The sequence below is a fragment of the Sphaeramia orbicularis genome, chromosome 12 (assembly GCF_902148855.1).
Source record: "Sphaeramia orbicularis chromosome 12, fSphaOr1.1, whole genome shotgun sequence".
NCBI lineage: Eukaryota > Metazoa > Chordata > Actinopteri > Kurtiformes > Apogonidae > Sphaeramia > Sphaeramia orbicularis.
Genome location: NC_043968.1, coordinates 62,499,981 through 62,513,290, shown reverse-complemented (window position 1 = coordinate 62,513,290; position 13,310 = coordinate 62,499,981). Strand labels below are relative to the sequence as shown.

The following is a 13,310-nucleotide window of genomic DNA, read 5'->3' as shown; positions in this document are numbered from 1 at the left end:
GTTCTGTGTACTCATGGCCGTATCGTGAACAAAAATATTTTTAGGGGAGGCTTGGCAACTACAACGGAAAACTCCCTTTAGTACTTGGTACCCTGTCCCATAAAAGGAAGTCTATTTCCTGTGTAAGACAGTCACAGGAAGTGGAAAGCTCTGTCTATGGGATAGCCGATAAGTTCAGCTTCCTCTCAGGAATAGAAGTGCTACTCTGGCTATGACAGTTCAAATAAAATATCTTGTTAAAATCAGCCGTGGTGCGGCTGTATTTTCATGTTTACAGACACATCTTATTCATCACAGCAGAAACCAGGACAGAAATGATGTTAAGAGTCATGAGGAAGTGAAACTTCTTTTATGCTGAACTATCCCAAACACTAACAAATTTATGATGGAGACTGACTAAAATGTCGAGGTGGAAACTTGGACTAATGTTTTAAAACTTAAGTCCCAGAAGAAGAGGAGAAGTGAGTGGTGGGTCTGTTAAAATGTAACGACATCTAAATTAGGCGCCGTGAGCCTGGACAAAGTACAACAACACTTACAGCCCAGCTTGAGTTTGATGGAATGGACGAGGAGCCCCTGGTTGTCATAGCAACTGTAGTCGCCCTGTACTGAGTGGTCGACTTGTAGCAGTACCAGGCTCCCATTTGAGGTCACTTGGTGCCATGGCAACGCTGAGCTGTGGTTGAGATGCCACACCACTGGTGTCCTAGTCAGGGAACATGGCGGAGGTCATTTATTATGGTTTAACTAAACATTTTAGATTGCCAACAACTAAAAGTCAATATATTATTCCATTGCACACACAGAACCATGCAGCAGAGCAACTTTTCCACAATTTTGGACTGAAAACAGTTCCCAAGAAGCACCATCACCCCATTGTTTTCCTCTAATCTCTGTCTCTACTGTTTGCTACTATAACACAACATTATAAGAAGTGAAACTAGTATTTGTTCTGTGGTTACATCAGTGTGTATCAGCAGAGGCACAACTTTACCATTTTGGACCTTTTTGCTCCTATTCTCTGCTTCAACTGACTACACAGACTCATACACCTGTTACCATAATACTTTTGGTCATAATTGAACATCTATAATTGTATCCTAAGACACACGGTCATTTAATATACCGGTAAATGGGTTTAGGCATTTGATAAACAGGTTTAAGAAATGTGTTTGTATGTCTTTTTTATTCAATACTTATTTTATCAACTGACAAAACAGCCAAAAAAAACAAATAATAAAGTGAGCGATAAAATTTTTAATTTCAAATATCATCTAAACTCCTACATACAAATAAACCTAATTTCATATGAACATACATTGCTTAAAATGGAGCTACTCATGTTATATCAGTAACATTTATTGATCTCAAACCACTTTCTTTTGCATAAAAAATTGTAAAATGTTAACACTTAAACACATTCTGTATCACCATGTCTTGACCACCACAGAGCAGGAATGTCCTATGAAAAGCTATTGTGAAGTTTGGTGAAGTTTTACTTTGTGCTACACCTTTTACCAACTGACATGTTCATACTATGAACAGGGTACATCAGTTAATGACTACACTTTTTCACTCTTATGAGAAAACCATAGGATTTTCCATTTATTTGCCTTGTTTTTGTCATTTCTTGTGTGAACTTGCTGGCCTGCAAGCATCACTGACCTACAGCATCACTGACTTACAAATAACACAATGGTGTTTTGTGTAAAAGAAGACCGGATTGAAATGTAAACAGGTTTTGCACATGATTTCCTTTTATTAAACTCACATATTCTTTCAGTGAGCTGCTGGTTGGAAACCACTGGATCATTGTTTCATTGGAACTTTACGTTGAGATTTAGGGAATTATTAAGTTACAATTATCACATAATCATCAAAAATGTTTATTTCTATTAACTGTATTTTACATTATCATGATAAATGTCTCCATTCAATAGTGTAAGAACTACAGCCCGTGTGTGTGCTGCCCGGAGAGTTAGAGGAATAGTAAAGCCTGTTCAGTTTCACTTTCACTTTGACAGTAACAGACTGCAATCCCCCGCCGTCTTACGAACTATTCACTATTCAACTATTCACTATTACATATAATAGTCATATATTAGACTAGTATGTGACCCATGGGGATAGCTGTATACAGCGTTTTAAAGTTGTGTAAATTATCTTTGTGAGATAAACACAGATGTAACTGTTAATTCACATGTCCACCATTATCAAATATAAGACTATTATATCCTCTGTATATCAATGTTCTTTTTGGACATATCAGATATTGGATATATTGGTTATCCGCCGATATATGGGATATCAGCTTTTTTTTTTATCCCCCAATATCCGTATCGGCATTGGCCCCAAAAATCCCCTATCAGTCAGGCTCTAGTAAGAAGACTTGGATGAAAGTAACAGAAATAGTGTATTTATCGTTATTTCCACATTGTTTGACCAGTTACTGTAGCGCTGCAGTAATTTAACCCTTCCACTACCTTTGTATTGTGTATACTATTCTGTCATCCATCCCTCTCTCCCGTGTCCTTTTTTGGGTTGGTGTGGCCAAACTGTCCCCCCCTACAATGGGTTTAGTCACTAAACACCTGTTCAACACAAGCAGGCCAGTATGAAAATGAATGGGCTTTGCAGTCGTTTTTCTGACATCAGTGTCATGTGGTACATGTTTTGCAGTCCTTTTTCGAGGGACAGATCTGACACCTCTTCTGCCTGTTCCGCCCAGCAGTTGCTGCTGCCACCGACAAGTACAGTGAAAGGTTGTTTATATGCAAAGTTGGGATCCTGAGGGTCGGTCCGCCCCGACGAGGGCAGTGGGAGGGTGGTTTATACGAAGAGGTAAGCTTGATAGGGCCTCGTCAACCCAACGAAGACAGAGGCAGAGTGCAGGAATATACGAAAACCATGGGTCATTTCTGCCCAACAAAGACTGCAGGAGGATAATCTTGATTTTTTTTTTTTTTTTTTTTACCTTAGATCAATATTTCAAGAATGATTATATTATCCATCCATCCATCCATCGTCTGCCGTTTATCCGGGGCTGGGTCGTGGAGGACACAGTCTAAGCAGGGATGCCCAGACTTCCCTCTCCCCAGACACCTCCTCTCCCCAGACACCTCCTCTAGCTCTTCCAGGTGGATTCTGAGGTACTCCCAGGCATGCTTAGAGACATAGTCTCTCCAGCGCATCCTAGGTCTTCCCTGAGGCCTCCTCCCGGCGGGACATGCCCAGAACACCTCCCCAGGCAGGCATACAGGAGGCATCCGCCACACCAGGCGACGTCACTGTCTTTGTTTGTTCCTTATCTATAAGGGCTTCTGAACTGCTCTTGGTCTGGCCCGTCACCCAAGATCTGTTTGCCATGGGAGACCCTACCAGGGGCATAAAGCCCCCGACAACATAGCTCCTAGGATCATTCGGGCACTCAAACTCCCCCACCACGGTAAGGTTGCAGTTCAAGGGGGAGTTATTATGTTACATTATATTAACACTGTTTACTTGTTAAACTAGAAGCACTCGGAGAGCGCAGACCTCCGCCAAGGCTGATCAGTGGCCCCCCCCGTGGGCCCCCCCACCCCTGATCACCACCAAAATTTAATCATTTCTTCCTTATCCCATTTCCAAGAAACCCTGAAAATTTCATCCAAATCTGTCCATAACTTTTTGAGTTATGTTGCACACTAACGGACAGACAAACAAACAAACAAACAAACAAACAAACAAACAGACAAACAAACCCTGGCAAAAACATAACCTCCTTGGCGGAGGTAATTATCGGCATTTTGGTCTGTAGTAGGGTGCATCCTTCTCCAAGCCAAAAAATTTATTTTCAAAAATCAGTTTGTCCCTATTCTAAATTTGTTTCAATGCAGCTCCTAAAGTTTATGACCAAATTTCAAGCTTTTCTGACATCATCTAATGGGTCCACCATGCGAATGAAAATTTTACTGATGAAGAATCAAATGAGAAAATGTGTTAATTCAAGATTTTATTGCAATTTTATAATAATCCACATGACATAGTGAAACACATATAAAGTGACCTAACTATAAACTCTTGCAAATAAATCCACAACTAGTGTTGGAATAATAAAATCACTTATGCATCACAAGTCTATTCGGTGACAGTTAATGTCACTATTTAGCAGCGTTGTCGTTTCATTCATCAGACGAGTCTTTTGCAGCTTTGTGGTGCAGAATGCTTTTCCTTTTTCGAAGATTGGGATGACTTTTTCGGTCTTGCTCAACGACTTGCAGTACATCTTGGTAATGTTCTTCACTTTTTGACGCTCCCAGGAAGTCTGAACTTAATTTGACACCTCGCTCGGCGCAGTCATTCACAACATTGAGTGCTCGGAGTTTGGCAACGCATCCTCGGTAAGCTTTGTTTGTCTGTTGGCCAGGTCTCTGGATTTGAGGTGAGGAAGGTACCATCCAGTTTCATTAGCAAGTGCAAGGTCAAATGAACCAAATGTAGCTTTTCGGTCAGTCTTCACAGACTGGAGAAATTGGCAGTCCTCAGGATTCTTTATCAAGTCCTCAGCATTCATGGGCCACAAACAAAGTCTGTTCTAATTGTGTGCCCATTTCTTCAATCTGTTTTGTCATGGATGGTGCTGATCTATGACTCTTGGGTATAGCTCGGAGCTTTGCATTGTCATCAAGAAGTTTAATAATTTTTTCACAGGCCTTTCACCCCGAAATAACTGGGATATTTGCCTTTTCATAGAACTCCAATATTTTCCTGAAAACCAACTTCGCAGAATCCCACTTTTTTCTTTTCTCTGTGGTACCATTTTGTACATGTCACATCGTGCATCTCAAGACTTGGCGACATGTTGGCAGCCTGGAACCAGTGATTATAGCGTCAATGTCTGTTATTCCTTCTCCTAGGCCGAACATTGATGAAGACTGTCTGGTCACACGTGCTCTTGTGCTTGGTGTAGCCTCAGATTCTGAATTGCTTGTTTCATTGGACTCAGCTACAGCTCCTAAATCTGGACATGGAGCACTACACTGTTTGTCATCTTCAGTATCCATTTTGTACAATCAAATGAAATGTCTGTGTGAGACCAAATTTTTAGTTATTGAGCTCAAATGTGTGCTTTTCTCTCACTTGCTGTAAGTCAGATATGGATGTGTTCAGAGACTGGTGGCAGTTCAAAAAAATGCCGAGTAACTATAAAATTGTGCACACATTGCAAGTAGTTTTAACGGCTTATGCTACAAAGTAAAGGAAATTTCAGATGATCGGATGACATCATCTTGTATACAGTATATGCTGACTATAGCCCAGGGTGTGGTTTCCTGGAACTGGATCAATGAACTAAACCTTTATCAAGGTTTGTCATACTGCTTTCAAGTATAAGAGTTTAATAGTCTTCAATTACATGAAAACTAAATGTGCTAAGAGGTAATTGTAAAAAAAAAACAAAAAAAAAAAACAACAACTTCAAATCAAATGAAATAGTTGGTGTCAATCGCTGATGATGGTCGATTCTGGTCAAATATTCAGAATATTCATCCCTGAGATGGACCCATTTAACATGATTTTTTTTGACAAGATATTGTTCAGAGCGCCATATTTTAGACAGTGGCCTGATTTTAGAATGGGGACAGATTGTTTTTCCAACTTTTGAGAAAATGATGCACCCTAGTCTGTAGAACACGCTTTATTTTAATTGAATATTTCAGTAATGGTCTCTGTATTGTTTTTTTTAATTTATTTTATGAAATTATTCTTATGTTGTTTTATTGAACCCATTTTATGTACAGCACTTTGTGATTTTTATCTGTGAAAAGCGCTTTACAAATAAACTTTACTTACTTACTGTGTGTTTTAGTCCTCTCATACTGTATCTTCCATGTTCACTATTAATCAAATCCAAACCAAAATATAGAGCTATGCCTTTCTGAATTCCATGCCAATAAATGGCTCGGCTTACTCATTATGTAAATGTGCATTATTAAACTTTTATTACAATTATGGCATGAGGTGGCAGAATTTCACAGGAAAAAGAATCTCAAAGTTATTTCTATGACAATCTGATCTCAAACTTCAATATTACACTAGCTCTAGTTACAATTAGATTCAATAAATACTTGCCTACTTAAAAGTAACAGCAGTGGTAAAACTGTATTTCCACAGATCAGACATCAGACTGTAGGGGGCGTTCTGTACAGATCACCACTTACACCACTCTGCACCAGATGATGATCATCTATTATAAACACGGATGTTCTCTGCAACCTTGTTAAATAATTGATGTCTCTTGGTGCCACTGTGTCTTAAAATAGCAGATTACTACAAAATAAAAGACATAAACATCTGCTGGAAGTGAATGAAACAGTATTTCTCTGTCCTTACCAGATTTGCGACTTCCCGCACGCCAACGTCACATTCGACTCCAAGTGCCCGAACTGGATGCCTGACACTGCAAACACAAACATTGAATAAAACAGTAAAGCAGGTTGTTGTCTGTGTGGCTTACTGTATCTTCATATTGCACAGTCAGACATACTGTGTGTCTGTAATAGTGTGATTTAAGCGTCACCGTTTACAACAGAGTCAACAGTTTCACAATAACATGACCATAGAAGGTCAGGGACCTGCAGCCTGGGCTGAGGAGGCTTTGGCACGCACAATAAAGCCGCTGCAGTGTTTTATTCTTCTCAGAGTTTATTATGATCACCATTAAAATAAAACTCATGATCAACAATTCACTCTGAAATCCCTACAGTAATAATAGAAGCAGCAAAGCAGTTGAGAAGAAATAAATAATTCACAGATAGCTCTCTAATGGCCCATTAAACAATATTCATAAAGTTAAACACACCAAGACACACAACTGATTGTAAACATACATTTTTATCTACTTTAAGCTCATCTGTATGTCTGCATGATTGATCCAAATGCTGCAAATTTCACTTAATTTTAAGGCCAAATTAAATAAGAAAGAACTGTCTCACTAAAGGAGAAAAGAGGCAGAGTGTGTGTCCTCCAAAAGCAGAAAACAGTCAGCAGTAATACTTCAAAGGTTTAAAGGAATCTTTTAAGTGGAACAGCCCTGATAAACAGTAAGAGTGCTTCTATCTGGCTGGTTTTAGGTATATTCTATATTTTAACAAAATCAAAACCCAAGTGGAAATAGAGGAAATCGGAAAAACCTTCAAAATATTGAAAAAAACAAAAAAAAAAGAACAGGAAGGTGGAAAATTTGATACATGTGATGGAGTATAACAGGAACAGATGAATACATGTAATAAATAGATGATGACCACAGGAATCATCAGAAATAAAAAAAAATGGGCAATGGATGAATACACCAGGCATGTGCAGACTGACCATACTGCCAATGTTTCCTGCATTAATTCATGAGACGAACAAAAACACTATATTAGATGGGAAAGGGCAACAAAACGGCAGTGTGTGGGAAGAGCAAGGCTTTGACAAACTATGTAGCATAAAACCAGGTTCTTAGGTAGAGTTATTGTCTAATGCACGTTACAAACATTTACATCAGCAGGGGTGGATGGAAACACACAGGAATTAGAATTTTCTTTCAATGAATTACAAATAAAAGGTTAAATAGTGCAATATGTGGATGGAAACTCAACTATTGACTATGAACATATGCAGCTTGGTATATTATACAGTATATACACAAAAATATTGGGACACATCATGGCTACAGCTGGTAAGATGTCCTGCATGCTGCATAAACTCAGTTCAGTTCAGTTCAGTTCAGCTAAGTTAAGTTCAGTTCGTTTATGGGAGATTTTTCTTTCTAAGTGAGATGTGAAGAAAGTAGATGGTTAGTTGTGGTAGAAAATTATTATATGCAGTCAGAGCACGAAAAAATATTTTAGAAATTTATGGGTAGAACATTTAAAATCATAGTCATGGAAATTAATGTTGAGAGACATTAAACAAAAAACATTTCTGAGGCATTCTGGAGGCAAAGATGACAATTTAAACAAAACTAACCAATGCAATTCAATAATATTTATCACAATATAAAACTATACTATGACATTTGTCAGTATTGTTTTGTAGCCCAGACACCTGTTAGAAAAGAAACATCTGAATTCAACATGTCCTTGTACATGATCATGATATATCTTTTTTCTGTGATGTGGTGAGCTAATAACACTGTCGAACACAGGAACTGACACAAATTGTTCAAATAACAGCTCTACGGTACTGAATGTAGGCTGTGGTATCAAGACATAAAGCAGATTTTTAGCGAACAGCTGCTTCAGATACAGCAAAAACAGAATCACCTGTAATTCAGTATCCGTGATGAATTTACAACTAGTAACGAAAGGCAACAGCTTGTTTTCTGTGAAAGGTGTGTAACCTTAGTTTTAATTAAGGTTGCATTAAAGTAAAGGCAGATATAGTAATAGTATTGTAGAGCAAGAAATAGTTGACAGCTGACTAATCGGCAGATATTATCTTTATCTTCATCCCAAAACATTTGGACGTGGAAAACACATTAAGAATGTTAGAGATTAACCACCTTGGCTAACATTAGAAACCAGATAACTGTTGAACTGAGCATCTAAGTCAAAGTAATACACACCTAGATAAATTAATCTGAATCAGTGAACATCAAACAAACCATGAGAATAGGATCAGTGGCCCTGTATCTCATCTGCATGGTCTATCGAGAATCTATAACAAGTTGAATTTGTGAGGTTGTCCGGTTCTGCTGCTATATTAGAGTCCTGTGGTCTTGATGAAGGAGATCAATCTCCCAATAGAAGTGGGTGGTACTTTCACTGGAGGAGAACTCAACAAATTCCATATATGACTTCCTTTCAGTGCTTAATAGTAACTAAACTGATATCTGTAACCATTTACATATTATAAACCAGGGATGTCAAACTCATATTAGTTCAGGGGCCACATACAGCCCAAAATGACCTGAAGTGGGCCGGATGATTAAAATAATAACATAAGAATATACAAATAATATCAATTCCAAAATTTGTATGTCTAATGTCTATGTTTTAGAGTGGAAAAAAGTAAAATTATAGTATCAAAACGTTTACATCTACAAACTATCCTTTAAAAAATGTGAAAAACATGAACAACCATGAACAAAATGAAATTTATTAAGAAAATAAAGTGCAATTTTAACAATTTATGCCATTATTTGGCCTCAGCTTCTCATTTTCACATGTTCATTACAACTTACAGATCACAGTGGATCTACAAATACACAAAACATTTAATAACAGACAGAATATTGGTACAACTACACTTAATTCTCTTAAGACATTTCAGATTGTTCATATTTGTTCAGGTTGTTCACATTTTTTGTAAAAGGCTAGTCTGTAAACATAAATTTTTTTGTGTAATTTAACTTTTTTTTACAATTAAAAAAAGAGGAAAACTTGTGGTTTTTATTATTAATAGTTTATGATGATAGTATTTTATTGGTCTGACCCACTTTAGAACAAATTAACCTATAATTATTTTAACATCCTTGATTGTGAATTTCTTCAGTGTAAGTTTTGTATTTCACTAATTCATCCCGCGGGCCGAACTGGACCCTTTGGTGGGCCAGATTTGGCCCCTGGGCCGCATGTTTGACACCCCTGTTATAAACCATCAAAACATGGACCATTATAAGTAAAGGCAGATTTTTAACATTTAAAAAAATTTGTCAGAAATTTAAAAAATATCATAATTTCTCAAACCTATGTGCCAACTTTGTAGACACTGTCCCAAGGAAGCTACATATAACATTTGGAAATGAATCTGACCAGTAGTTTTGGAGAGGAAGACTGTTGAAATCTAGACATCGGTGATCTTGAGTTTGACCCTTCAAAGTCCCTCAAGGTCAAAGGTCATGGACGCAAATTAAAGTCTATATATGACTTCCTATCAGTGCTCAATAGTAACTATATTGATATATGTAACCCTTCCCATGTTATAAGCCATCAAGATATGGACCATTATAAGTAAAGGCAAATAATATTTTTTAAAAATTGTCCAAAATACAAATATCAAACTACATCAAAACTGTCAACAGACTTTGTAGACATTGTCCAAAGGAAGATATATATAAAATTTGAAATGAATCCAACCATTAGTTTCATCAGAGAAGATGTTTGATGAAATTACTAATGAAAATCCATGGGGACGTGAATTTGAGTGATTATGTTCTTTCAAAGTATTTCCAGTTTAGAGGCTTAATATTATCTAATGTCCATTATTGCTGCCAACTTCTGTCAATACCAGCAGTTAATAAATTGTCTTATTAGTACAAATCAATCAATCATATCTCCAAATTGGAGTATTTTGAAATATAAATTTAAATGGCTGTATTTGCTTATAAAGTAGTACAAAATAAAAAGATAATCATAATAATCACCCAAATCAATCACAATTCGATAAACTGTGATAAAAAGTTTTGACCATATACAGTTCAGTCTTCTTTGTTGGTTTTATTTTCAATGCCTGAGATTTTATTTTGGCTTTTCAGAAGAACAATGGAAACGAATGGCTTTGAAAACTAAAATGAAGCCATATCCTCAAAAAATAATTATAAAACACAAGTGTTTGGTGTCAGTGAAGGTTATATATTCATTTTCAGAGGTGAAGTGCTCAGAGCAAACAGATGTAAAAGCAAACAGTCTAAATCTGATCATTTCATCATTTTTCAAGTGTTTCTATTAACCCAAACATCAATTTCGTTCATATCTTGAAGAACTCTTTAAGCCACAAAAGGACTTTTCTGCCAGCACTACAGATTTGAAGCAGTCCACTGTATACCAAAGTAAATATTTGTGGTGAGTGTAATTTGCAGAGCTGATACTCTATCTGCAGAGCCAGAGTGCACAGTATGTGTGTGCATGTTTAGCTTGGCTCAGTTATATGAAAGCTGGCATTTGCAGTCGGTGTAGAGTGGAAAAACATCACTTGGGCTGCCAGTCTGCCACGCACACGTCTTCATTAATTCTCAACCTCCGTCGCACAGGCATGCACACTCCCTGCTGGCCTCTCCTCTCTCAGCAACAAAATATTTATGCTGAGTTTGTGTTTCTTTTTCCCGCTCAACTTTTTCTTACAAATTCACTCTCTGTCCCAGATTTTCCTGCTATCACAAGGGACAAAAAAAAAAATGTCCTGCACTTGTTGGAAGTCCAAGGGGACAAGGAAGCTGAGGATATTATTTTGTAATTCTCTATATTGCTTTATTTATATTATCTTCTGCTGTAATTACCTCGTATGCCCTCAGGGGCCAACTACGGTAATCCTAAATTAAATTTTACACATACTCAAGCTGCGGGCTGCACCGAGGGCCTTCAATACTTGGCTTTCACCAACACCTAAAGCTTGCTTTTCTGGCCTTTCCACTGTTTTTTCAGCAGGCACTCTAAATGAAACAGCTGGGGAAAAAGAGCAGTAAAATGCTCCACAGTTATTTTGTGGTTGTATTTTTTTTTCTTTGCAGGAGACAAATACGCAAAGAAAAAAGGACAATGAAGCCTTTTTTTTTTTTTTACCCCCTCCCCCTATTGTGGTGTGCACAGGAAGTGATTTATCAAATGCAACTTTTCTGTACTGTTTATGATTTTGACTTTATAACTTAATTCGTTTTAGCCCAGCTTTTGGTTATGTAAGTGCGCTAACATTTTAAAAAGTCAAGTTCAAGAAAGTGGAAGCCTTGATTTTTCATAAACCTATTGTAAATTACCTTAAAGGCAGTTAAATGTACTTGCAAAATTTGTTCATTTTAATGTGTCTGTGTCAGCTCTCACTTGCCCAGGTCATCTTCTTGGTAGTTCTTCTCGGTTCAACTGGACTGGTCAGAACCGAAGAAGTCTCTTGGATGAGAGACGAAATATTTTCAAAAGAGCTATTCCAGTCCAGTTAAACTGAGAAGAACTACCAAGATTTATTTTAATGTGTTTTTAACCTTTTATAGGTCACTCATAGAAATACTCTGAAATTTAAAATATCAACCATATGTGTGCTATTGGAGGACCTAACAAAACTTTATTACTTTTGTGAAATTTTTCAAATTTTTTTATTGTCATGTAGAAAATCAAGGTCAATGAAGTTACCATACTTGATTCCTTACCCAGAGGTGGCAAAAAATAAATAAATCCAAGAAATAAACATAAAAAATACATGACAAATACATGTAAGGTGCTAGGAACACGTATTTGTGAACATTGCAACAACATAAGTGCTGATCCAGACACCTGTCAACATCCACATTATCCCTTTGAACATCATTCCTTACACAAGTACCATTACTTCATGGTACCTAACAAAGCAGGTACACTCACTGTTCATGCAGAGGTGGACCTTACAGACCCTGTAGACCACATTGGACCTGAGATTGTTGACTCACTGTCCTCACTGTAACTGTGACAGTTGCTGTCACTGTCTTGTAGTATATGTGGAAATTACCAAAAATAGTCACTTGCCCAATAAAGGGTTAAAAAAGCAAGACATAAAGTGTGCCATTGTTTACAAAATTAAGACCTGGACTTTTATTTTGAAAGGCTAGTGCTGTAAATCAGTGAACCGTAAGGTCGTAAACAAAGGGAAGAACATAAACCCTGCCATGTCTATCAATATTTAAGACGTGTTTGCTAATTGTTAATAACATTTACTTATAGTTGATAAGGACTCAAGGTTTGTCGGTATTTTTTTTATGTTATGTTTTACTATAAACTGTACTGCAGTGTTTTTGTGTACTTAATGAGTATAAAATCTTAGTTCTATAACATTAGTGTGGGCTAATATAACTGTGTTACCTTACAGTGAAGGGTATGTCTCTATACAGTTGCCTTTTTCATTGGTTTGGTCTGTTTGGGTTGAGGAAGTAGGCTATTTGTTGAAAGACGTTCTGTGTTGATTAAATGTTCAGCCCATAATTTAAGATGAAACATGATTAGTTTTAGGAGTCTTTTAGAGATTATCATTAAGTAAAAGGATTAAAAACAAACATTTTGTGATTTAAAATCCATATGTCCATCTAGACTACAGTTGTCAAACATATATGGTCCGAGGACTGAAACCAACCCACCAAAGGGTCCAATCCAGGCCAAAATTTCACTGAAGATATTAACAATCAATGATGTTAAAATCATTTTAGCCCAATATGAGCTCAAGTTGGTCAGACCAGTAAAACATTAACATAATAACCGATAATGTCAACACCAAACTTTTTGTTTAAACTGTTTTAGAGTGAAAAAAGTAAAACTACATCTGGAAGTGTTTACATCTGGAAAGTATCTTTTAAAAACGTGAATAACATGAACAACCTGAAACTGAGTTCA

General features: G+C 37.0%; 1 protein-coding gene across 2 annotated transcripts in view; it reads right to left on the bottom strand.

Moving 5' to 3' along the window:
• Positions 1-13,310, bottom strand: part of il11ra (interleukin 11 receptor subunit alpha) — a 73,417-nt gene that overhangs the window by 11,831 nt on the left and 48,276 nt on the right. For both annotated transcript variants that reach the window (XM_030148885.1, XM_030148886.1), the window contains exons 3-4: positions 6,370-6,436; positions 540-706 (exon numbers count right to left, since the gene is read on the bottom strand). In XM_030148885.1, coding sequence (XP_030004745.1) covers positions 540-706; positions 6,370-6,436 — 234 coding nt within the window. The remainder of the gene's footprint in view (positions 1-539; positions 707-6,369; positions 6,437-13,310) is intronic.